The 27,844-nt window shown below is 45.0% G+C and overlaps 1 protein-coding gene and 1 long non-coding RNA gene across 2 annotated transcripts in view; both read right to left on the bottom strand.

The window, feature by feature from the left end:
- The window catches only part of LOC122383176 (mucin-19-like), a 41,814-nt gene that overhangs the window by 1,694 nt on the left and 12,276 nt on the right, over nucleotides 1-27,844 (bottom strand). The window contains exons 5-9 of the mRNA XM_043369340.1: nucleotides 24,653-24,969; nucleotides 23,926-24,075; nucleotides 22,983-23,187; nucleotides 22,060-22,205; nucleotides 35-153 (exon numbers count right to left, since the gene is read on the bottom strand). Of these exons, the coding sequence (XP_043225275.1) occupies nucleotides 89-153; nucleotides 22,060-22,205; nucleotides 22,983-23,187; nucleotides 23,926-24,075; nucleotides 24,653-24,969 (883 nt within the window). The 3' untranslated portion in view covers nucleotides 35-88. The remainder of the gene's footprint in view (nucleotides 1-34; nucleotides 154-22,059; nucleotides 22,206-22,982; nucleotides 23,188-23,925; nucleotides 24,076-24,652; nucleotides 24,970-27,844) is intronic.
- LOC122383177 lies at nucleotides 10,671-13,606 on the bottom strand. The gene is made up of 3 exons (XR_006256795.1): nucleotides 13,583-13,606; nucleotides 12,044-12,156; nucleotides 10,671-11,441 (listed from the first exon to the last, which is right to left on the bottom strand). It is a non-coding gene; the product is annotated as an uncharacterized LOC122383177 (long non-coding RNA).

The following is a 27,844-nucleotide window of genomic DNA, read 5'->3' as shown; positions in this document are numbered from 1 at the left end:
TAAATGCACACCACCAGAACAGAACAGAACTCACTGAGGATGTAGGCGCATTCTCAGTCGGCGTGGTATTTTCGAATGATAGGTACTTCTAGGTAGCCTTCAACACTTTGATGCTGCTGGTGGACTTCTGTCTCAGCTTCCCATAGGCAGGTTCTGTGGACAAGACGAAAAATACCTAGGTATAGGTAGTGGTTTGAAATGAAAAAGGTTACATAAAGAGACAAGACGGTCGAAGACAGTGGCGTACGCACATACAGGACATTCCGTGCATGCCCTGTCCCTTTGGCTCATCGTCCCCGGCGCCCTCAGTGACTGGCGCCCCTCTGTCCAGAGTTGGCGCTCCTGCAGTCGATAGCGGCGCGCTTCTAGTTGATGGCGAAGCCCCTCTGTCCAGTATTGGTGCTCCTCTGGTGATAGTGTCGCCCTCCTAGACGATATGGTGGGCCGGTGGCGCCCCTTTGTCCAGTATTGGCGCCCCTCCAATCGATAGCGTCGCGCTCCTAGATGATGGTGGGTGGCGCCCCTCTGTCCAGTATGTCAGTTATGTTCGTTCCGCACGTGTACGAACATAACTGACACATTCAAGTTTCAGATATGTGGCGCCCTCCTTGTTGTTGGCGCCCTCCTTGATTGGCGCCCTCTCGTCCAATGCCCTGGTCCTTCGCAAATTCCTGGGTACGCCACTGGCTACGGAAGATGACCACAACTCGACATGCACAATGGTGGAGTGGTTTCCCGCAGTATAAACTCACATATGATATGTGACGCCACTTAGCGCAAATATAATGCAACGTCACACATAACTAGGTATAACGTAAATGTCTAATGTGACGTCTCACCGGGGCACAAACAGCACATGAGCGGGTATTGATGCCTCATGCAGTAACCACACACGGAGAAAATTTAAAACACTGCTAACGGTGTAAGTGGTTAAACTGCATACCCACGGGTGTTTTTGAAAGGTGTCAGATAACACTTATATGAGCGTCAAGATACACCATTGTACTATCCCTAAGGGTGTCCAGTTTCTGTACTGTGGTGTCATACACCCCAGACAAGGGTGCGTTTCGACTCCCCTCAGACACCCTATTTACACTTATAATGGTGTCACCAAGATAACACCCGTAGGGATACTGGGGGGAATAATCGCTTGGGTGTGTGTTAAACTGCATACCCACGGGTGTAATTTAAAGGTGTCACAACACAACGCTTATAACGGTGTCACCAAGTTGACACCCATAGGAATACTGGGGGGAATAATCGCCTGGGTGTGTGTTAAACTGCATACCCACGGGTGTAATTTAAAGGTGTCACAGCGCTGCTTACACTTATAACGGTGTCACCAAGTTGACACCCACAGGGAGCCCACAGGCTCAATATACTCCATGACACCCTGTGGGTGTCATGGAGTATATGGGCGGCTCCAGTGGCGCAGTTGGTACACGGAGAAAATTTAAAACAACGCAAATTCAAATTAAAAATTCAAAACAAGTCGCATGGAAACATGGTTTCATTATAGGTTGCATGTGGTGGGATTCAATCGGATCTCAGATCCTGATTTTGGTTTGTTATAAGATGCAATGAGATCATAGATTCACAGATTCAGGATACATTTTCTACGTGGGATACAATGGGATTATAGATCCAAGCTTGTCGTTTGCTTTAAGATCCACTGAGATCATGGATCAATCACTCGGATCCATGCACATGTCTACTACATATCAGCCCCCCTCCTCCCTCTTAACCCGCGACCGCCTGGGGGGGGGTCGGATCCGACCCCCCCCCCCTCCGTTTTTCTTGAATAACTCATGAACCGCTTGCGCTATAAACTTGAAACTTCGCATACCTTCTCCCCCATCAATTTGACGTCTCCTGTGCAATTTTTAAGAAAAAAATTTCAAAATTTTTGAGATATATCGATTTTAGTGATGTAACTACATGGCGTTTTCAGTCAAAAAATGGTAAATGTTTAAAAAATCGCCAAAAATCGAGGTTTTAAGCAAATTGCAAATTAAGGACATGAAAAGACGCAACTCAACGAGTTCTTTAAAATGGCTATCTCGGATTTTCCATAAAATGCGTTTTTCACCCCTAAAAATTCAAAAAACTATATTTTTTGGAAAACAGCTAATAAAATCCAAAATTTTGAGAATTTCCAAAAAACCGGAATATATGTTATAAAGCTCTATTAGAACATTAGATGTCCCAAATTTCAACTTTCTATCTTGATTTTTTACCCCCAAATTGTAAAAAAATAGCTCCAACATGCATAGGGCATGGTGACGTCATAAGCATTTTCGCGAATTAGAGGCACTTCTGAACATCGCATGTGAAAACAAATGGCACCACTAGATTCCTGGGACAAAGCTCGTCTAGAAAAGTGCATTTTTATGTCAAAAATAAAAAGTTGAAAAATTGACTTTTTTTCTTAGCCCTCGTTTAGTTATGTATGGTATAAACGATTTTTTATGCTTTCAATGCACACTTATCACCAGCACAGTGACTTGGGGTGACATATAACCATTACCATCGGATTTGGCGTGAAAAATAAGCCATAAAACATGTGTCGCACGCCCATGTAGCAGAAAGTGAAAACCGTGACCTTTCGTGACCTGACCTGACCTTGACCCGTACTTAGTATGACCCCTATACGCACATGGTACATTCACTAGGTCTTTGAGGTCATTTGTGGTGAGTTTCGAGCAGCAGCTATCGATTCCGCTGTCCGTAAGCCTAATCATGCAAAACCCCTGAATTCGACCTTTGACCTGACCTTGACCCGAAAGTTGACCTCAATCTTAAAATCTTAAGAGTGCTTTGGGAAGGTCTCGTAGAGACCTTTCGAACGCCGCCTCGCGGGGCTCGATACGACCATTGGTTCTCGAGATAACAGGGGGGGGGGGGTCGGATCCGACCCCCCCCCCCCCCCAGGCTGATGTGGGTACGGAAATAGCCCAGGCGGTGCCGGGTTAAGTCCGTATCAGTTCAGTGTTCACCGAGGTCGCCGTAGGACGCTAGCTCTCTCTAGCCCTATTCACACACTTCGCAGTTCATAATCGCCTGTCGTGCCTACCCCCCCCCCCCCTCCCTCGCCACACACACCTTTTACAGCTCTGTTCACTTCAGCGCGGCCCGAAGCTTGATCTCTGAGCCCTTCTATCTCTTTGCCCTTTGCTTCAGCTCTTTGAAAACGGAGCGCACTTGAGTGGGTACATGGCAACTGAGCTCCACTTCGAAGACCGTTTGCTCCATGAAAATGTTTATGTTCTTGGCTTTTCAGAGTCAGAGTCAGAGTCATTTATTAGAATGCTCCACATGGTGGGTATTACGAATCCAGTCATTGTACACTGGTAAAAGCATGGTTAAAAATGAGACACATTGCAAGACCTAAAACATTTTGTTTAAAACACAGCGCTGGTGATTCACTTGGGCCTCTCCGGTGCTATCCAGTCTAACTGCGTGTTAATTGGGCGTTCCAGGCGGATGCAGCCCTATAAGTGAAGCTCCGCTGGGTTCTCACTAGGCGGCATCTGGGAAGATCCAGGGAGGCATATTCTGGAGAAACACGAAAGGACGACACTTCGAAATAGAAACACGTACAGACTACAGAAACAAGTATAGGATGACTACGCGGCGGGCTTGAGGTGTTTGAACATGAACACCACTCCCCCTCCTGCGGTATTTCGCAGATCTTAAAAAAACGGCGGCGCCCTGCCCACTTTTGTCCAAGATTTTTGCACATGTTAAAATTCATACCCAGGTCGCTCAAGGTCAGGTCACCAGGCCACATCAAGTGACCTCATCCCAGAAAATTAAGAGTTTGTTCGCCAATGCTACACTATCTGAGTGATCACTTTCAAATTTTAGGCGATTGATAAGATTAACCCGCGCCCCGTAGGGGGGGCCGAAACGGCCCCTCCCTGTCCTTTTCGGTCGATATCTCCTAAACGGCTGGAGATATCGCCACCAAACTTTCAGGACCCCTCCGGGCATCAATTTTACACATTGTGACTAAACATTTTTCCAGAGGCTATGATAGGTTGGCCACAAATGACGTCAGAGTGACGTCATGTTCTGTCATTTTCGACCGAAAAAAGACCTTCGCGAGAAGACCTGTCAGGACTACAGCTTTGAAGATACAGAAAAATGATCAAGACATAAAAGGTGTAGAATTGACAGGGCTACAAAACTGCTATCTCGAATTTTTGAAATTTTTGAGTTTTGACCCCCAAAAATCAAAAAAGCATTTTTTTGGATATATTCGCCAAAAAATCCAAAAAGTTTTTTGAGTTTCGGAAAAACCGGAATATATGTGATAGTTCCTACCGTCTTCTATCTACATACCAAATTTCAGATCAATACCTCGTTTTTTGGCCAAGTTATAGCGAAAAAACTGTTCAAAAATGATGACGTCAAATTTTCAAACTCAATTTTTGGCAATTCTAGAACTCGTAGAGCAAAACGAAGACCACCATTAGACTCCCCGTGACGAGCTGCATCGAATCGATACCCATTTTATGCAAAAATATCAACTTTGAAATTTGACCTAATTTGACCTGACCTTGACCTGACCTTCACAAAAACGTGACCTAGGCTGGCCCCAAAGGCTGCCTAACCCACATAATCGCATTTGTCATGTAAAATGGACCATAAAACATGTATCACACGACACATTCATATTGTGACCCCCGGTGACCTGACCTCGCTGTGACCTGACCTGGTATCAGTGACCTCAGATAGCAAAGTATGTGTTTGACGAACAATGTACCATCGATGGTTTTCAATAAATTACCAATTTACTCGCTTTCACAGCACATTTCTTGAATTGCCTGTGAACGGTGAAAATCTGACCTTTGACCTGACCTGTGACGTCATCGGTTTGACCTAGGTCAATGAAATTTGGTCACAAGGTAGTTCCCGGGTGGGGCTATCGAACGACGTTTGAATTTTGAAAATCGGCCGGTAACTTTCCGAGATCTTAGGGGGGGGCCGAAACGCCCCCCCCCCCCTACGGGTGGTAGGGTCCGCCGGTAGCCCTACGGGGCGCGGGTTAACAGCATGAATAAATACGTATCTCTGAAGCTTGATATCTGTAACCTGTAAGGTCAAGAATGCAAACATTATGCATAAGTCAACGGGAACAAATTGAAATGTGTGCTTTTGGACGAAAGTCATACTTAACGCCCCCAAACATTGAAAAACAGAGAAACATTACACATTGAATGGGAAAATTGCACCCGTGACTCTATTTATACCCAAGACGTGCTATCAGGTCATGACATGTATCCACTATCCACTATTCAGTTTTTTTTTACAGTAACTTTTTATAGAGCTAGAGCGATGAAAACACATAAGATGTGTTCAGCTCGACAATACTAATCGACTAATTTGTAACATGACCTTTCTGGTCGGGTCATCACCATAACCCTTGGTCAAATTTTCAAAATCACATTTGACGGTCATATTATTTTTTAATTAGACGCGTCTCAAATCGAGGAACACGATGCCGGAACATTAAATGTCGTGTCGGTTTTGAATCAAATGAATTGCTGCAGAAAACAATTTCTGTAAAACCGTTTATTTCATGGGTTTTCTCCTCTGTAGGGCAATTAGTTGATCTTAGATCAAATCTGAGGACGCATTTCACACCCACAAAAAAAAAAAACGTTGAAAGAGCTACTGGGTGTACTTTTCGGCGGCGCTGTAGCTCTATTCGTTCACAAGTTATTCGCCGATTTGTCAACAAGTGGCGTAAGAGGCAAAATTTGTCCTTCGATGAACTTTGGTGACCTGACCTTTGACCTAATCTAAGGCTCCCTTAATATCAGCTTCGGGTTACGTTGTTTTTAACGCCCTTTGGAATTTAAGCTCATCCTTCAGGCGTCCATTAAGGGTGTACTTCAACACTGTTAACTGTTAAGACACCCTAGTAACACTCGTAACGGTGTAAAATTGATAACAAACACTGACATTGCAGGGAATGACGCTCACATGTGTGATAAACTGAACACCCACTTTCATCATTGGTGTTATTCAACCTTGTTATTACCAACAATTCATTTAAACTACCAGTGATACATTTGTACCTGACACCCTGTACCCAATGGGGGAATCAATAAGTTGTATGCATACCTATATGATACAGCGTTATGAAATTACACACAGAATGTAGGTTGCAGGGAACAAATGCCACCACATTGCATCGCAAATCAGTCTAGCAGCACGGATTAGAGACTTAAAGGCATCCCAACGCGGCAAGAGCGCTCAAGAACGCTCAACGGGTCAAGACGTCGATTCCGGTAACGAAATCCCGACAAACACGGCCAAGAGCGATGATGGATCAAGCTGGACCCTTGTGAAAAGACGAGCAAACAAGCCAAAGCAGTTTCCCAGTGGAGCCATTCTAGTTGGCGGTGAGAACGTAAGGCGTATCTGCACAGCAGCTAAGGAAGAGTTCAACTTCGGAAGTAATGTCGCATTCTCTTCCTCCCAGCACTCGAGTTCCGCTGATATGAGTCGGCAAATCATCTCCGCGGTAAGAAAAACCAATGCCGACGCAGTGGACGTAGTCATTCATCCGGAAGGAAGAGACGCTGTCGACTCGGAAGCTGACAACATCCTGGAGGGCCTCGCACATACGATCACAACAGCAAAGGGGCGACACAATGTTCGAGACGTTGTTCTCTGCTCGGTGATCGAAAGGAGAGACGTAGGTCAAGTCGCATCGGAAAGAATCAGACTGGTGAATGACCAACTGTCATCCCTGTGTGCTGCCTATGGAGCACGGTTCCTCGATATGCGTACTCGACTGAATGACTGCGCCTACAGGGGAATCAACAGGACTGGCTGCCTGTACACCTGGGAAGGAGCCAGAAACGTTTCGCAGCAAATCATCAGTGAAGTGGTCGGTTTTTTAGATTAGATGATGGGCCCGCCCGTGAGCTGTTGGATGCCAAGCAGTCCCACTCAGCTGACCTGCTCGATGACCAGTGTCTTACGGGACTTCAGCATCAGCGCGCTACCGATGAAGCACCACGCGACAGCATCAACGGTAGGCATAGCGCCGACCGTTCCCTAATCGCTACACGGTCAAAAGGATTTATCATTGGGTCATTGAACATCCAGTCAATGAAACCTAAACTGCTAGAACTGTCGGACCTTCTTCACCAAAATCAAATAGACTTGTTCTGTCTCTGCGAGACCTGGCTGCGACCGGCCACTCCGAGTCGCCTGATTGTCCTGCCAGGCTATAGACTGCACCGTGCCGACCGTCCAGACAACAGCGGGTATGGAGGGGTGGCGCTTGTTGCGAGGGAAGGGCTGACCGTCACTCCGATAAAGGTTTCCTCAGAGACTGTAGCAAGTAGCAAGCTGGAGGCCATGTGGGTAATGGTAAAATGTAATAGCAAGCGACAGATAATAATAGGCACTCTGTACCGCCCTCCAAGGAAAAATGTGGGGGACATTGAGGCTGATTTTTGTGATCTGGACAATCAGTTCCAAAACGTCCTCAGCGCACATCCACACACTAAAATCGTGATTTGTGGTGACTTAAACTGCGATTGGCTAAAACCAAACTCTGATTGTGGCAAAAACGCCCTTAACAACTTTGTCACTGACTATTCACTTGCCCAATGCGTGACTGACGCTACGTACTATACAGGATGCATGTTTATTAATCCCACCCAGAAATGACAAACAAAGCCTCTGATTGGCCAGTTTTGGCTGACAGACGCAGAATATTTGTCAGCAATAGAATACTATGCTTTAGCACGTTTTCGATAATGACGCATCCGTTACATTTACAGGTTAGGGCAGCTAAAATATTGTATTGGATCTAACATGTTAAATATAACATTTTTGGAAGCCCGTACAGATTGTTTCTAGTGAGTTAGGTGTTACAAAGTATTAAAAGAAATGATTGTTATCTGTTGAATAAAGAACAAAAGCTTTTAGCCACTAACATCCGCCTGACAGTCTCCAGAATCCTGCGTACGGGGACACCGCAGTCTCTGTTTCTTATGTTATCGCATTCGCAATGGGGAAAAATTGAAATTTTAAATGACTCAGTATCGTGTTAACCCTCGCCCGCACATGCCATTTTCCCATCCTAGAACGCACATGGGGGGGGTGGTTGCCACCCCCCCCCGCGCCATTTCGTTCCTGTTGGAGATAGAGCTTAGCAGTAAAGACCAAAAAGATTCTTTGGGAAGAGACGAATCCAATGATACCCAGTTTTACCTTCTCAGGTCAGTCATTGACCTTCCAGGTCAGGTCAAACTAAAAAATGTTGCTGTTTTGGGTCACCGTTGGATATCAAGTGCGCTGCTTATCAAATACCGATGACGATGCTGTTTTCTGGTGCCAAGACAGCTAGAACCTCTTTGTCACACTATCCGACCAGAATTTTGCTGCTGAGGTCATTTCAGGTCAAGTTAGGTCAAGGTCAATTATATGTGTTTGTATGTCTGTGTGTGTCTGTGTGTATACTGATGTGTGCACCGATTGTTTTTGGGTCCATATCACATGAAATCATGATCTGAGAAGCTTTTACCAAAAATGCAGTCAAAAAACTTCACAAAAAGTAAATTCAGCTTGCCTAAAACGCAATTATCTTAGATGACCTAGGTTGACCTTGACCCTGACCTTGACCCCTGTACATCGTCGAACAACATGTTCCATGATAGGTGGGAGGTAAGACTGGCAAAAAAGGCCGAAATCAGGGTGTCAAAAGCTCACAAGGCCCATGGCAAACGCAAGATGTTGAGAATTGGCCATTTGGGTCATGACATGACCTGAAAAACAAGGTCATATCTCCGAAACCAAAAATCACAGAAACTTGAAATTTTCAGTGGACATCAAGAAAGGATAGACGAGCAGCTATACGAAAAATCAGCCTTCTAGCTCTAAAAATGTTGAGTGCAGAGCAGAAAGACTGCCTGGGGGGGGTGGCAACCACCCCCCCCATGTGCGGGCGAGGGTTAAGAAGTACTGATGCTTTCAAAACTAAATGCCTTTCAATTCAAATTCCAGAATATCCTTTCGCGGAAATAGCCCTTCTCAGCCTGCCTCTAACGCTACAAGTCTGAACAGTGAGCGTCTCATGCGTTGCTCACGTATCGCGATAAAAAGGACGGTGTCATATAATCAAACGAACTTTTCTTATGCATAGAGCATTTGAAACCTCACACCAAACGCCTCCCTTCCTTGTTTTCCACTGCTGCCTTTCACATACCTTACCTAGTACCTACCCAATGACCGTTCCAGCTCGACGTTCCTTATCGACTGCCTCACATTCAACGACCATATCCCACCTACGCTGAAAACCAATCGGAGGCACTTTCAATCGTCCCTTGAATAAAATTGCTTCCTACACGCATTTAGAGGAGAACGAGGCCCAGAAAAGGCGTGCATAAAACGATCGGTTTCGGCCCCCATGGAATAAGCCAGGAGGTAAAATCATATTGATTGAAGAACATTTTCGAGGACATGATATCTATCAGATATTATTTTGCAAAGGTATTGTGAACATAACGTCCGCGTATCGCAGCTCTGAATCTGCTGGTGTCAGTCCCATGCAGCAGCCACCGGACCACCGCCCCGCCGCCTGCCGTTCGCTGATCATACAGGCCGGCTGTCCCAGTGTCTCATCAAACGATCACAGCTGACTCATTATTTATAAAATGCCAAACAAAAACAGACACCCAATATTATAGATCACGCCAGCTCTTTCAGTCATGCGCGTGTAGATATATCGGTAGTTTTCCTATCACAGTGAGATCACACTGAACAGAGGAAAAGCGTACACACGCAGCAATAAATAATGCATTATCAAGTACACCGATCGATGCATCGTGGAATACACCGAAAAAATACATCACTGCTTTAACGTTCCCCAGGTGGGTGGGCCGTGGGGGCGTTTTTGGCCACACCTGACAATTTTGTGCTTGCATAGATAAAACGACACGAAACTTAGTGTAGCTTATGTATAATGCATCGATTCGCATCAATTGTGAAAAAAGTAACCCCATGTCACCTAAGGTCAGGTCAGGTCACCATGAAGTAGAAATTTGAAACTCGAGCTATTGCATGAGAGAATCAGTACCAACATCTTGAATATCTTTAATTTTGATATCGGTGGTGACCTAGGGTCAGGTCAACTTTGCGACGTCTCCAGTTTCAGTCAGTATGAGGAACTCGAAATGTTCTGCTTTTGAAACAAAAGCACTCAAACATCGGGATCTATCGTATGCTCCTGAGGTCATCTCAGGTCATGTAACGCCTCCCAACAGTTTATTTTTGTACATCGATTTTAGATGGAACGTGGCCAGAGCGCTAAAAGCATCATAATCATAGGCGGCGGAACAGGCCGAGGGCACCGGGGCACCGTGCCCCCTTTGATTTTGGCATTTTAACATTAGCCCTATGGGCGTTGCATGGAAAGAATGAGACCAAAAGTCGGCAATGCCCCCTTAATTGAAGGTGTTCCGCCGCTACTGATGTTAATCTCAATTTCAATGTAACGAATCAATGACATGCAAAATGGCATTTTCTGCGACATTGACCTGAGGTCAAATTTATTAAGCTGACCTTGTTAGGCCAAGAAGACGAGAGAAACGCAGTGCCGGTAAAATCAACGTAATAAAAGGTTGGTATCAGTTAAAAAAATTAAAGAAAAGACGACTTCCGAAGCAAGCCGATTGTTCAGTTTTTGCCCTTTGGAGGCTTAACCCTAGTTGACCTTAGCTCAAATCTGAGAACCTGAAAGATTTTCGAAAGAGCTATCGAATTCGCTTTTCCGCGGCGCTGTAGCTTCTTTCGTTCCCGAATTATGAACCAATTTGTGAAGTTGTCAAAATCGGGGGCCAAAATTCGTCATCATTTTACTTTTGGTGACCTCCAGTGACCTCAGCGATGACCTGATCAAAAATGACCTGTATGATTCTGAAGAAAAATAGCGATCTATAGATTGATTTTACTGCGTCTTTCCAGCTTTGCTACATTCCAAGATAACCTGGTGTGGCCGAATACACCTCCCCCCCCCACCAAATTGGCTGAGGGCCACCCGGGCGTGGGTTAATAACATGGCGCAACAGGTTTTGTTATCAACTTGTCCTTTTCACACATAGGCGACACTAGATATCACAGCCAACGCCTATCACCAAACTGGTGGTGGGCTTTGGCCAGCGATCGCCGATCGGGGCCAACGCGGGCTCTTACTCGTCCACAATCAGCAAGAATGATGAATTACAGCTGCTCCAGACCGGCCACTTCAATCCAGCGTGTAATCTTCAGTCCACATCAGAACCACTAGTGAAACTCTACTGAGTGGGTCAACTGCACTGCATCTTTGACCTCCTTTGCAGCTCTGGCTTTTCAGAATTTGAACAGCCTTCTCTTTCCCACCCTTCTGTGCTGATGAATGATGATCCTTTGGAAACCTGGAAAAAGACAGTACAGACTCAGGGAGATGAAACTGTTTTGCTATGGGTCTGTTCCAGTCGCACTTCCTAACACATCTAAACTCCTCAAAGAGCAAGATAGAGGAGGTTGGAGCAGGGCCCTTCTTGGCTTTGTAGGGGCGAAAGCTGCCACTGGAACAGGGAAGCAATCTTGGAGGAGTTAAGAGGTGTTAGGAAGTGCGACTGGAACAGACCCTATGACAATGTCTGTGCATAGAGCAAGCAGAGCCAGATGGTAGAAGTGGTCAATTGGTGAGTGGAACAAATGCAAATGTCAGGAAAGCAGTCATATTTTGTGATAGACATGATGCAGATGTTGGCCAAGCTGACAAGGCAGATATAATTACCAGCTTGTTATACTAGTCTATAACTCATCATATTTTCATGTTTAACAGAGGGAATATAATGTAAAAAAAGCCTTAGCCAGATGAAAGTAGATAATATAAGTTCTATAGAAAAATGTTTATGTAAGTAATGTAGGATTTGTGGTTTTTAGAGGCTAGGTAAATGTGTTCCCTGTTCAACAATTCTTCAGCATTCAGACATTGATGTCAATGTACAATGTACATGCATCAACATACCTGTTGTGAAGTGATTCTGGGCTGCTTTCCTGAGCAGTTGATGGCCACCACTGGAATCTTAAAAACACAGCTAATTTTTCCATTTTGTTAACTATGACTGAGGATCTTCTGTGCTGAAAGAGAGATAGACAATAGACATCAGCTGATAGACATTGTAGAATGTACAACTCATTTGTGAAACAAGATCAATTCCATTTAGGGGTAGGTCGTAGGATAATGGTGACATGAATGAATTTCAGTTTTCACTTTTCACCAGTCCAGGTACCTGGTGACAAAATGAAATATTGTAGGAGGTATCAATGATAATGTTTCTGGTAGAAAATGCAGGCATTTTAGAATTCAGTTGAAGCTTTAGATGGAGGATTTTTGGAAAATATTTGCCACCAATAACACTGGAATCTCAGAAACAAAAATCAAATCTTACTTGATGTCAAAAACAAATCAAACTATTACCATTGAGCACCAAGCAGCATGCTGAGTAGTCATTTATTAAGACATATGCATGTTACACATGGCTACAGTACTTTGAAATAGCTTTTATAAAATGTATGCACTCATGTAATCTTAGCATGTAAAATGTCAGCTAAAATTTGTTTTACACTAAACCTGCTAAGCCAAGAAAAAAAAGATAAATATGAGAAGCCCAAAACAAGTTATTGAAAATATAAACACAGGTAATGTTACGACAATGAACAAAACTGAGTCAAAACACTCAAAACTAAGTGTTTCAATGAACGCAAGATTAATGCGTGTCACAGAAGCAGCTGTCCACTGTAAAGCAGAGTGGGCACAGCATGGTGAAAGCAGGAAGTGGTGCACAAAACTGAATTAAGAAGAGTTCCCGACTAACTGTATCTACATCCCTTTACATGTAGGTACTTACAAAATTTGAGCACAATCAGCCAAAACTTAACTGTGAAGGAGGCCATGCCCACTCGCACATGAGAGGTGTGCAAAAACATGCCTGTAATACCTTATGCCTAGATACATAAAGATGAAAATGTGTTGTGTCTGTGTGCCTGGTTAGTGGCATGACGTGACATGACTATTATCAATACCTGACAGTACAATTATCATGATATTATCATTATTGCAATTGTAAAAAAATGATCAATTGAACATTTCTTCTCGCTTTATATAGCCAAAATACCTGAGATTTTTTAATATCAAGTTTGCGTACTCCCAAATCGTAACTTCTGCTTCCTCCAGTACTTTATAAGTTTGCGCAAGACTATTATCCATTAGATGTAGGGACGATCATGACCACTTGACTAAAAAATGGTTCACTTGGTTCTTACAAGCCTGTTAACTCACTACACAAGGGGAGGGGGCACTGCAAAACGGTGTGGAAATCGCCACATTTGTCTCATGATGTTTGATGCATAATAATCGGTATCAAAATATCGTCGTATTAGTATGCAAGGTCACCAAAGAATGAGCCAACGTTATTTATCAAATATCAATGCAAATTGGCAATATCTAGCACAACGAAACACATAATTCAACACCTAACGATGCCGGCCGAGACCCCAATACCACCATGGCGACCGCTCAAGTCCAACTGGCCGGCAACTGGCCAATCAGGGAGCTTGTTTGTCATTTCTGGGTGGGATTAAAAAACATGCATACAGGATCGCTGCTTGATGTCTTGCTTACAACTTGTCCCCAAGTGGTTATGCAATGTCATACGAGGTTCTGTCATTTTAGTCCTCATAAGATTGTTCTTGCTTGTATCAGTATTCCCCGTGTCCGAAAGCCTCGTCGTATTATCAGATCACGCTGTCTTCGACGCATTGACTTGCAGGCATTTGTGCTTGACCTCTCCCTTGCATGGGTGGAGCTTTTCCAGGGAAGTTGGTGGGGCAAAAAGTCGTCAAACCTACAATGCCTGATTGTCAAGTTGAATAAAATGCAAGAATGGAACAATTGCTATCGTCACAAAAATAATACATTGCATTACACTGACATTTCAAAAATCCTCAATGTGAAAAAGATGGTTTTGCAAAGCAGTAACGTCCTACAAATGAGTTTAAGTTGGTGGGGCAAAACGCTTATTGGTGGGGCAGCCGCCCCACCAACTGTATAGGAAGCTCCACCCCTGCTCCCTTGCAAATTGGGAATCAGTGTTAACCGCGTCTACCGTCAGCCTCAAATGGGAGCGCTTTCTTGCTCTCTTTTTGCACATTCTTGATATTCACGCTCCGATGAGAGCTATTCGCATACGAAATTCGAATGCACCTCCAGTTAGTGATCAGACGAAACAGCTAATGACTCGCCGTCGAGTGGCACTAAACGCCGGCAGTCACAGCTCGGCCGAGTATAAGGCATTGAACCGGTCAGTACGGTCAGCCATCAGACGTGATAGACGCCTTGACATTAACCCGCGCACCGACGGGGGTCTGCGCCAACTTAGTACCGACGGGGGGGGGGCGGATGACCGCCCCCCCCCTGAGATCTCGAGAACGAAGCAAGATAGCGACAAGCGGTAAACGGCATCGGATACGCACGGTCAAGATCTACAATTTTTACTAAGGTCATTTTCAGGTCAGGTCAAAGATGACGTCACAGGGGTCGAAAAAGTCAAAATGGCGGCGCTAAATATGGAGAGAGTTTTTCTCGAATAACTTTCGAATTAGTCAAAATAGGAACAAACTAAGGGCATCATCGTGATCCTCTCGTCAATCCGCATCGAATGATATATATGTTGACCTCGAAAGGTCAAGGTCAAAGGTTGACCTCAGGTCACGTGACCTCGAGGTCATCATGTATATCATTCGATGCGTCTTGACGAGCTGAACACAATGAGACCATCCACGCGGCTGTATCTTGTTCCTGTACGGAGTTATTGGCCAAAAACCTTTGGTGACCTTTGATGACGTCACATGACCTCACAGCTGCCCAACAGCAAAACAGACCTCAAGGTAGTGAAGGTTGATCGTATATGAAGTCATGTATGGTATATGGGGCCATTCCGACCCGTTTTAGTGGTAAAAACAGGGAGTTGATTTTTCCCCCATTGACTTATAATGGGGAGGTCGCGAAATTGACCTGACCTTAGGTCACCGATATCAAAATTCCGAGATATACAAATTGTAGCTACTAATGACCTTATAACATCCTGCGACTTTCAAAGGCCTCCGACATCTACTGTAGCTCTGGCACGGTGACAAAGTTGCAAAAAAGTGACTTGAGGTTGGGTCATTCAAAGTGACCTGGTGACCTGACCTTGAAAGGTAGGAGGTTCAAACTTGCACACCATGTGTAAAATTGATGAGGGAATAGTCATACCAAATTTCGCGGCGCTACGCGCCGCGGTTTTCCCGCTATTCGCGAAAAACCTCAGGGGGGGGGCGGATATCCGCCCCCCCCCCCCGTCGGTGCGCGGGTTAAACAACGCATCTGCGACCAGGGTCCCCATTCCACTTGGCGGGAAATTAGATCTGTTGTGAGCTCTAAAAAAGCTGAACGCATACTACCCGACCTGACGGCCGATCAGCTTAACGAGTATTTTGTTAGTGTGGGCCCTCGTGTGGCCAACGAGGTGAGGAATGAGGGGCCGGCCACTGACATACCATGCCGTTTACCTCGAGTCGGGGCTTGCGCCTTCAAACCAAGTTTATTAACACTTTCTGAGCTGAGAGATATTGTTTTTCATATGAATGGATCAAACGCATGTGGCCAAGATGGCATCAATATTCAAATGATCCGCATGGCTTTCGATCAATCGGCTATGTGCTTCTTCATTTAGTTAACTCTAGCATTTCCCTTTCCGAGGTGCCATCCTCTTGGAAACACTCTCTTGTTTTTCCTGTTTATAAATCTGGAGAGTCGTCAAAGCCTTGTAATTACCGGCCGATTTCGATAGTTCCCGTCATCGCAAAAATTGTTGAACGCGCTGTTCACCAACAAGTGTACAGGTACCTGTCTTATAACCATCTTCTTTCTCCCTCGCAACACGGCTTTCGTCCACGGCACTCAACCGAAACAGCTCTCCTTACCATTTCTGATCACATCCTTTCTGCTAACGACAAGGGAGAATTTTCACTTCTCTGCACGCTCGACTTAAGTAAATGCTTTGACGTGATTGATCACTCTAAACTTCTAACAAAGCTGCAGTTGCATGGGATCGAAATTTCCTGGTTTTCTAGCTACCTCTGTGGTCACACTCAAAGTGTTCGTTTTACCGACAGCAAAGGAATTGTCCAGTGTTCCAAACCCCTCCCTAATGATATCGGTGTATTCCAGGGCTCGGCCTTAGGTCCACTTCTGTATTGTATTTTTGCTAATGATCTAAGTTTGTTTGCTGAAGATGCAGTGATTGTTCAGTATGCGGATGACACGCAGATTTTAGTCAGTGGCAGAAAAGACGAATTCGAAAAAGTAACCTGCAAATTAGAACGAATACTAGAATGCATAGGGCTGTGGTTTCGTGCCAACGGACTCAAACTAAACGCTGGTAAAACACAGTTGATGCTACTTGGAAGTCCTAAGAACATGCGCGATCCCCCTAATGGCACTGTTAGATTTCATGGTTGTACTCTGATTCCCGTCTCGGAGACCAGAAACCTTGGAGTCCAGTTTGACTGTACTCTCAGCTGGGATGCGCACGTCTCATCAATCGCTCAGCGTTGTTTTGGTATCCTCATCGGATTAGCGCAACTGAGGGGTCACCTGCCGCCGTCAGTAATCTCGATACTGGTTGATGCGTTAGTCATTTCACATATCCGTTATTGTTTGTCTGTTTATGGTAATGGTACACGCAAAAATATTAATCGCATCCAAAAAGTCATAAACTATGCGGCTAAAGTCATTTTTGGACGCAAGAAATTTGATCACGTGTCTGACTTATTACATAAATTAGGCTGGCTTAAAGCCAGTGAGCTTGTCGAGTACCATACTCTGTGTATGGCTCACAAAGTGCGTCGCACGGGAGTGCCTAAAACGCTTGCCGACAACCTCATTTTGAGGTCGGACATTCGCGACCGCGATACTAGGCAGAATAACAATCTGCAGGTACCTATGTCCAGTACAGAAATGGGCCGGAGACGTTTTTGTAGTCGCGCACCCCGACAATATAATACTCTGCCTCATGATCTGACACTACTGCCAATACCAACGTTTGCTAGCAAGTTAGTGAGCCATATATGTGACCGACCTGTACAGACATAATCTAAATACCTGCGTTCTTGATGACATGTATGTTAGTGTACTTGAATGTGGCTGTGAACATCTCGAACAACCATCCCATTGTATGTTACATTCAACGTGCAACCTGCAATTTAATTGTTAGCAATTATTATAATCATTTTTCGTTATGTTGATTAAGGCTGCGGCATTTGTGTTGTGCTCACTATGTATGATGTGATGACGCCACTGTTTTTCGCTGTTACCGATCCTTTTGGAACTGTAATAGCCCCAAGTCGATTGGGGAAAGTTCCGAAACAATGTGAATACATGTTTTTTTTTATGGATACGCGGAGCATAATAGAAATAAGCAGAATCCAACCCCCTCCCCCTCTCCAGTGGGGTTACGAATTCGGATAAATACCCAAGCAGGGTGCGTGTTAAATTGCACACCAACACAAGAGGAAAAAATCTGAGGATATATATTTTTCGGATATTAAAGAACCCCTATCGGGAGTATGCCGCCATCCCCCCCCCCCCAGCGGCCAGTACCATGTCTTTCGGAATTCGCAGCAGTGCCATTGCTAGCCAAGAATAGCTCACCTTTGCTAAAACTGGAGCTCTTCGAGTACCAAGACACCACTCACGATCACTTCTAACTCACTTGCACACACTTATACTCCCAACACACCGTAATCCCACCAGCGCCTCCGCCCGCAGTCGCGCACGTTTCAAACTAGTATGGCGGCCGGCCGCATGGAAGCCAACGGTTGAACATGGGCTACTAGGGCTGCATTATGTTCCCAATATTTTCCCGACGCGTTTTCTTTGAAGTATTGTATATGAATTTATTTATTTATTATCGTGGATTTGTTTATTTGATGTAGTTGAAGCAAATCCATTAGAATATAAATGCAAACTCAGTACACCATACAGCACAGCAGCGCCATCTACCCAACTGCACCCATAGGAAATTTCAAGGGTGTCTGACACTGCAAAGACAGGCTGACGAAGAAAGACGAACGTCTTTCGAAAGCTCCCGTAACTAATAAACGAAGCTGGTAATTTGAATATTTGTATGCTAGAATGTCTCTGTCCCAGCTAAACAATAACATTTATAACTACATGAAGTACCAAGAGAATACGAACGGTGTTAGTCATCCCCTGGCTCAGACCCCCTACGGCTCAGACCCCTACGATAATACTAGCTAACACTTACATTTCATAACACTTCAATACCTACATTGTGATGTGATGTGATATGATACCTATCATTGTGTTCTTTCAAGTGTCACTGACACCTTCAACGCTGTTTAAGTGATGACATGACACTTTCAATACCTACACCCAGAGGGTGTTTTGTTTTCTCTTTGACACCAGCAAAAGAAGTGTTGAATGGGATCGACACTTCGATTGGGTACATCCCAAGTGTGCTTTTCAAGTGTCGTGTGACACCTTAAACGGTGTTTAAGGGATGACATGGCACACTCAGTACACCTAACGGGTGTTATGTTTTCTCTGTAACACCAAAAAAGGTGTTGGATGGGAGTTGAGACACCTCGATTACACCCCAAGTGTGTTATTTCAAGTGTCATGTGACACCTTAAACGGTGTTCAAGCAATGTCATTACACCAATAACGGTGTTCAACGGGGTAATGACACTGCTATGAGTGTTGAATGGGAGTTACGACACCTCGATTACATCCCAGGTGTGCTCTTTCAAGTGTCGTGTGACACCTTAAACGGTGTTTAAGTGATGACATGACACTTTCAATACACCCAGAGGGTGTTTTGTTTTCTCTTTGACACCAAAAGGAGTGTTGAATGGGAGCTACGACACTTCGAGTACATCCCAAGTGTGCTTTTCAAGTGTCGTGTGACACCTTAAACGGTGTTTAAGGGATGACATGGCACCCTCAGTACACCTAACGGGTGTTATGTTTTCTCTGTAACACCAAAAAAGGTGTTAGATGGGAGTTGAGACACCTCGATTACACCCCAAGTGTGTTATTTCAAGTGTCATGTGACACCTTAAACCGTGTTCAAGCAATGCCATTACACCAATAACGGTGTTGAACGGGGTAATGACACTGCTATTAGTGTCATGATACACCATTAATGGTGCTTAACACCCATAATACACTGATAAAACACCCGACCAGTGTTTTATATTTTTTCAGTGCAGCATTACAACCGACAGCCAGGCACCAATGGTTACGCTGGCTGTCCATTTACTACAATGAGTACAGCACACTAGGCTTATTTCTTTAACCCTCGCCCTGGCAGGGCATTTTTCATAACACGGCCTGGCAGGGGGGGGGGGGGGGGGGTCGATGCGACCCCCCCTCGCGATTGGCTCCTATGGCACCTAGAAACACCAAATTTGGTAGGTAGGTGGGCCCCCAGGAGTTCTCACTCCTGTGCAAATTTGGTTGCTCTAGGTCAATATTTAGGGGGGGTTTTGGGGGGTATAAATGTAAAAATTTCGCTAAAAACAGGGCAAAAGTTTTTCGCTTATAACTTTTGATCTAATTAAGATAGAGCAAAAAGAGAAGCACCAGTGAACTAAGCACGTCAAGACGCGTCGAATGATGTACTTTTTAGCTTGCTTAACCCGCGCCCCGTTGGGCTCTGCCGAGCAACGCGCCCGGTTGGGGGGGGGCCATTTTGGCCCCCCCCTAAGATCTCGAGAACCACGCAACATAGCGACAAGCGGTAAACGGCGTTGGATAGCCCCAACGGGGAACTACCTTGTGACCCAATTTTATTGACCTAGGTCAAACCGATGACGTCACAGGTCAGGTCAAAGGTCCAATTTTCACCGTTTACAGGCACTTCAAGAAATGCGTTGTAAAATCGAGTAAAATGCATTTCATTGAAAATCATCGATGGGGAAATGTTCTTCAAACACATATTTTGCTATTTGAGGTCACTGATACCAGGTCAGGTCACAGAGGTCAGGTCACGGGGGGGTCACAATATGAAAGTGTCGTGTGATACATGTTTTATGGTCCATTTTACATGAAAAATGCGATTATATGGGTCAGGCAGCCTTTGGGGCCAGCTTAGATCACGTTTTGGTCAAGGTCAGGTCAAGGTCAGGTCAAGGTCAGGTCAAATTAGGTCAAATTTCAAAGTTAATATTTTTGCATAAAATGGGTATTGAATCGATGCAGCTCGTCACGGGGAGTTCAATGGTGGTCTTTGTTTTGCCGTACGAGGTCTAGAATTGCTAAAAATTGAGTTCAAAAATTTGACGTCATCATTTTTGAACAGTTTTTTCGCTATAACTTGGCCAAAAAACGAGATATCGATCTGAAATTTGGTATGTATATAGAAGAGCGCTGGGACTATCACATATATTCCGGTTTTTTCGAAATTCGGAAAATTTTTGGATTTTTTCAAAGTTTTTCTAAAAAAATCAATTTTTTGATTTTTTTTGGGTCAAAAACCAAAAATTTTGAAAATCCGAGACAGCAGTTTTGTAGCGCCGCCTTTTGTCTACTAGACCATATAAAGAACTTTGAAATTGCTTGATAACTGTAGATTTGGTGAGCGTTTCAAGATTGCATGTTTTTTGCTCATTTTTGCTCGAACATGACCTCAGTTTGACCTCAATAACTCCTGACCTAAGGTGACCTAAGACTTGAAATTTGGTGTGAAGGTGTCAAATTGATGCCCGGGAAGGTACTGAAAATTTGGCGGCGCTGCGCGCCGCCGTTTTCTTGCTATTCAGGAAAAACCACAGGGGGGGGGGCCAAAATGCCCCCCCCCCAACGGGGCGAGGGTTAAGTGTACTTAAAGTTTTTCTTAAATTTTAAGTAAACTTAAATTAATAAATTAAGTTCAAGTTAACCAAATTGCATCATATCGCATATCATTCGATTCGGCTGATCACCAGGAACACAATGATACCATTTTTTAAGCTCTAGCGTCAATATGTGCCAAGTTATTGGCAAAAACGTCATTTGACCTCAGTTGACCTCATATGACCTGACCCATGGATAAGTACACCAAACAAAGAAGCAACAAGTGACCTGCTGTTAAGTACTGTGGTTTCAAAGCACAAAAGTGATAGAACAAAGCGGATATCTCCAGTATTTTCCGAATTTAGTATTTTCCCATAGGCTTAACATTACGACGTAATGACCTCTAACTGACCTCAGGTCAGTGACCTCAAAAAACCCGAACTATATGTTATACAACTCGGTGAACTTAGCACATCCTGAAAGTTTGAAGGAAATCAGTCAAAAACTGTGAGTTGGACGGGTGCAAAAAGAAAATTGAAATTTGACCATGACCTTGTACCGGTTTTTCTGACCTGGTGACCTGACCCAAGGTCACTCGGACCTGAAATTTTCAGGTCATATGTAAAAAGGTTGCCCCATAGGCTGTGCCAAATTTAGCGGCGCTGCGCGCCGCCGTTTTTACGCTATCTTCGAAAAACCTTAGGGGGGGGTCGCATCGACCCCCCCCCCCTGCCAGGGCGAGGGTTAACATCTTTGCTCAATCAAACGTTATACAAAGCTAAGCAACACAGCCAATAACCTCCAGTTGGGTTCAATTTACACTATCAGCCAAATAGTCACTTTTCATATTGTGGGTGTAATTGCAAACATGCACACAGTAGGGCGAAAACACAAAAAGACAACGATATATCCGACATGCATATTGCACAATGCAAATCCCCAACAGCCAGTGGTGTCACACAGGTCAGATTCATGCTTAAAAATGATGCCACTATGCTGTTTATATCAGTTGTGACGTCACATCAGCGTCATGTGTTCATCTCGACCCGTTGAGAGAGTGTGACAGCGGCTTCGAGAGGCCGGTGGCGCCGTGCCGTCTGTTGTGGGACTGATCAGAGGCGCTGGGTGGCGCCGTCACTTACCTGGGACCCCGAACCTCAGTGTTCTCGGCGTGTTGTCATCGCGTTTCCCCAGGTCTGCCCGGACCAGGGCGTCCAGGACCGTCTGACTGAGCTCCTCCGTTGCTTGGAAATTCAGCCACACCAGTTTCCGACAGCTGACCACCAGTCTGCGACAGAACAGGACACAGGCCAATCAGCGACACCAGCCGGCCGACCGGCCGTCTGGAAGGGACGGGTCCGGTCTCCACAGGGCCAGTTCAAGTCCGGTCCGGTCAGTGGTCCCGGTGAGGGTCCGGCCCTGATGTGCCAGCTAATAGATATAGTGCTAACTACTATTGGTCTGTATGCTCGTTATAGTGACAATAGCCGTTTTCACGACGGGCTATCCGGCGAATGCACCTAGTTTGACCAAATCTGCAACTAATCTCTTTATCAGCGAATATCTCCATGTTATGAATTTATTTCAGTGTTTAAATTGATAATACTCTCTGATAGTATGACAAAGCAGACATATAAGCAATTAGTGCAACCCTAGAGCTGATAGCTTCTAAGAGATACACTGAACCTAATTTGACCAAATCTGCACCTAATATGCACCAAATGTGCACCAAATGTGTACCAGATGGCCGTCATGACAAGTAAAACGGCTAATACATACCAAAACCAAGGCTCGAAGCACAATGCATTGTAACAGTGAACACACTACGAGTACACATGCAGACAAGCGGTGGCATGCATTGGTCCCGTCTAGCTAGAACTGGTCTGAGTCTGGTGTGGTCTGGTTCTGGTCTAGGCCTGGTCTGGGTCTGGGTCTGGGGCCTGATCTGGGTCTGGTCTGGGTCTAGTCTTGGTCTGGTCTGGGTCTGGTCTGTGTCTGGTCTGGATTTGGTCTGGGTCTGGTCTGGGTCTGGCCTGGGTCTGGTCTGAGTGTACAGCTGGCTGACCTGCTGACCGCTGTGACCGGTATATCCGTACAGAGTACAGTGGGCGTTCCCAGCTGCATTATACGCAGCTGGGAGCAGCCGTGGAGGGCGGCCAGTGAGGCGTCAGTGATGGCGCCGGACAGAGTGCCGTTAAACGTGACATCTTCCAGGCCGGTGAGGGCGGACAGCAGCCTCTGTAGGGCCCCGGCAGTGACACGCGGGCAGTCTGGGAAACACAGACACATACAGACATGGTAGGTGAACGGTGTGGGAGCTGCTACGCTACTCGCTAGCACGTGCTGAGACATAGACAGGTATGACACTACATGCTGCATACGAGCTAACTGTTACTAACTTACTAACATACGACTAACTGTAGCCAGGTATGACACTACATGCTGCATACGAGCTAACTGTTAATATTGAGCAGTAAATAGTGATAATGAACACATTTAATATTATTTGTTTGTATGTATATTTGTGTATATGTAAGTACGTATGCATGTGTGTATGTAGGTACAACTACTTATGTATGTATCTGCAAAGAAGTAGCTATACACGCATGCATGTATACCTATATGTATATGCATTCTGTGTACAAGTAATGATGCCAACTAATGAAGAACTGCCAAGCAGAAAATGAAACAACACATCCATATATGGTGATTGGTGATTGGTTATGCATTTATATGGAGCACTCACCACAGGTCGCCAACACCATGTTGGCGACAACACTTCCACACACACCACGGAAATGAATATCGACGTATCCGGCATATCCGTCATTCACATATATAATATACCAAATATACCAGCAAAAAGTATCTGACATGACAATTACTCTGGTCGCAGTCCCTGTTTCACCTCTCCCCGAACGGTGTTGCCGTGCTTAGTTAGGTATATGGTGTTTGTCAGTATACCTAACCACTCATACCGATAACCCGTCCGTGCCACCGCCACTCACAGAACATGTTCAGCCCGGTAACCCGTGGTCCCAGCTCCGTGGCCATCTGGCTGATGACGTCATCTCCCGCCTGCATTATGACGACCACCAGCCCATGGTCAGGCTGTCTTCCATTTCCCAGTCTCGCCGGCTTCCCCGTCTCCCCCGGTCCTGTCGGAGAGAGAGCCGCGTCAGCTGACTGCAGTCGGACGGAGCTGCCGCCGGGTCGGGAGGCCGCTGACACTATGGTATGTAACAATGATACAGCCGATACTGACACAGACACAGCCGACTCGTCACTGATAGGAATGAGTTTGGCAATGTCTGCTGTATACAAGCACACATATTGTTATACCTACATAGCTCAGCATGGACCATGAACTATGAACAATAGAGATTGAACACTATCGACGATGCTGTCAAAACTATCTGTATTGGATGTCAGGCCATGATCAACATTACGCGTCGGTTTCCTATGATCATTTGTAGAGCATGTGTTCTTCAAAACAACGTCTATCATAATTTTGACCAGAGTTACAATGAATACGCATTACACATTTTACTGTGATGATGCCACTGCCCGCTAAAACACTGTTTTTGTGTGTAGATTAATATTACATTGCATATGGTATCGGACCGGCTAAACATTACAGCCCACATGCATGGGCTGCAATCGCAATACCTACAAAGCGCTGTCCTCACCACACAGCAGTGTGATTAGGTACAAGTTTCATCGATGACATCTCACCGTAAACGTCCAGGCGCCTCAAGGACGGCGGCAGCAGCTGCAGCCACCGTCCCGTCGAGTCAGGAGGAGTGGAGACCGTGAGCTCCTTCAATGTTTGGACTTGGAGGGACTCCAAAATCGCGATCACCTGTAGCTCTGCAAGACCAGGTGGAAATGTAAACTGCTTCAACTGCTTCACAGTTGAGAGTTCCTGCTTCTGGACTGTGACTACACTGGCCGCAGGGAATTGGCTCGATGTCCGCTTCGAGACGTCACTGGCCGCCGGCGACTGGAGCCCTCTCTGTGCTGTGTCGTTGATGCTGGTTTCTGTAGATGGACTGCAAAAGCAAACGAGAATAACGTCGAAGGCTCATACATAAAACTCGCACCTAGATTGATAGGGAGCGGTCAGGTGAACCCAATCGGTTTTTGACAAATAACTATAGTTCGTTTATTTCAAGTTTGCCCCTCACTGTAAACATTTTTTTTTTTAACACAGCACGAAAATTGCTGGCTGAATTACTGAGACATCTAGTTGATGCACATTGAATTAAACAGACGATCAACTGTATCAAAATTATTTCTACCTGGCGACTCGTAGCTCGTATTTGCCCTTATTTACAACCCCCCCCCCCCCCCCCCCGGGATAGACGACTTCTCAGGAATTATAACTGAACTAATAAATTAATCACACGGCGTGTAACATAACAGGGCCTCGGCTAACATACTGGGGCAAATGCCCCTACTGTACCTAATTCCTTGACTCTACTGGGGCAAATGCCCCAGTAGAGTCAAGGAATGCCCCAGTAGTGGTCAGGCTTTGCCCAACATTCACAAAATGATCATATCTTAAGTCTTAACACCTACCCTAAAAAATTCATGACCCTGATCCACCATGACCTTTCATGACCTTTATGACCTTTCACCAGTGACCTAATTTTTGAGACCATGTTTGGCCAGGATCGCGATTCGGCGTATGTCGGCTCGCATTAGCCGCGCGTTTGCAGTCTTTTCATGGTTTCAAGCGTTCATACATGGGATATCGTGTTCCTCCCATGCATTAGGGTGAGTGTCAATGTCACCGGAAGGTCAGGTCAGGTCATTGACCTTTGATGACTTCGGTTGGTGCCTTCGTAACATGTTACGAATCTGTCAGAGGCGGTTGCCACCTACTATGAATACCCGGCAAAACCCTTACTGGTTAGTGGTTATCCTGACCTGACCAGACCTGGCCTAAATGTATGAAGACACCCTCTATGATCATAACCCGCGAGTTGCTGGGGGGGGGGGCGTTAAACGCCCCCACTTTTTTCGCCGGGCCATGGCATAAAAACGGCGCGCCGCAGGCGCGCCAAATTTTGGGTACCTGTAGGGAATTGATTGAAGTTTATTGTGACAAAGTTTCAAAAAAAAAATCGGTCGGAAAATTTTTTGAGATATCGAGGTTTTAGTGACGTCATGATTTCTGAGTTTTCGACCAAAAACGGTATATGTTCAAAAAATCATATAAAATCACAGAATAGACATACAGACATGCCGTAAACGCCATTAGACTGCCAATACCATGATCAATCAAATGGCTATCTTCGATTATTGATTATCGTTCCGCATTTTCCATAATCTTGAACTGAATCTTGGCAATTTTTCGTGACTACTTCACGACCATGATACATGAATTTCTTAAATTGAACTTTTTGAGCCAAACACGTACACATATGATAAAATGAATGTCACCATCGTGTTCTACGCCCCAAATTACCTACAAAACATGTGTCACAGGCTGCGAATATCAGTTTTGATTTTCGGGGATATGTGCCTACCCGGTTGACCTGACCTTGACCCTGACCTATGCTTGACTGACCCCTACATGGAGCTGACACTCTTGTAGGCCTTATAAGATGGATTATGCACCGTTTTGACAGAGTTTATGGCGAGAGGCGCCCATTGCGAAGTCCTGAAGTCCATGCTACTGAAAGCCCGATTTCAGGTGTTTGACCTGACCTAGACCCGACCTGTGACCTCAAAATTCAACTTTAAAGTACTCATATGAAGCGCCTTGTCGCGCTCTTTCGTTTGCCGCCTCGTGCGTTTCGCTGCGCCTATTGGTTCTCGAGTTATCGGCTGGGGGCGTTTAACCCGCGCCCCGCTGGGGGGGGGCAGAATCTGCCCCCCCTCCCGTTTTTCGCCAATAACTTCTAAACGCGTTACGCCAACGACGCCAAACTTTCAGTACCTTATCATACATCAATTTGACACGTTCCCTAAAAATTTTAACGAAATCCGTCAGAATTTTTTTGAGAAATTGACGTTTTAGTGACGTCATGTTCGCCATTTTCGCCTCAAAAACGGCAAAATTTCAAACGCCGCTAACATCTTCATTTTTAAAGGAATCAAAACGTAACAAAAAAGGTTATACGTGATTCTACTTTGTCTATCAAATGGCTATCTCGGTTTTTTGAAAAATTTTGGATTTTGGCCAAAATTTTTTCCAAAAAAATGACTTTTTTTGGAAAATATTTATAAAATCCAAAATTTTGAGTTTATAAAAAAACGGAATATATGTCAAAGAAGTGGTCTATGTGCACCTACATACCAATTTTTAGAAGAATCGGTTCAAAAATGTGGTAGTTATTCAAAATTTTATGACGTCACGACACACAAAAATTTTGAAAAATGATTTTTTTGGTAGTTCTAGACCTCGTACGGAAACAGAAATAGCACCATTCGATTCGCCGTGAAAAACTGCATCGGATAGACACCTTTTTAGGCCTTAACAACCAACTTCAAAATTTGACCTCACTTGACCTGACCTTGACCTGACCTCGACCTGAAATTCATCCAGAGGTGGTCCATATCACTTATTGAGTGTGCCTATTGAATTCCATGAGTAAAATGACTCATAAAACATGTGTCGCACATGCCCTTTTCTATATTTTGTTTTTGGTGACCTGACCTGACCTGACCTGACCTTGACCTTGACCTTTGAATGCCATTGTGTGCAACGAATATTGTCTTGGTAGTCTAAGAACACGTTTTGGGCAATCAGTCTCAGTCCATTCTTCGGCAACTACGGTGCAAGGCCGATACTGTAGAAACTTGCATTTTGTACCCTTGACCTGACCTTGACCTGACCTCTGACCTACTTAACCCGGCCGGGCCCGGGGGGTAATCCCAACCACCGCAGCCCGGGGGGGGCGTTTTTCGCCCCCCCTG

This window comes from Amphibalanus amphitrite, unplaced genomic scaffold (assembly GCF_019059575.1).
Source record: "Amphibalanus amphitrite isolate SeventyFive unplaced genomic scaffold, NRLGWU_Aamphi_draft 000157F_arrow, whole genome shotgun sequence".
Classification (NCBI taxonomy): domain Eukaryota; kingdom Metazoa; phylum Arthropoda; class Thecostraca; order Balanomorpha; family Balanidae; genus Amphibalanus; species Amphibalanus amphitrite.
The sequence above is the reverse complement of the archived record's forward strand: the minus strand, read 5'-3'. Positions and strand labels throughout refer to the sequence as shown.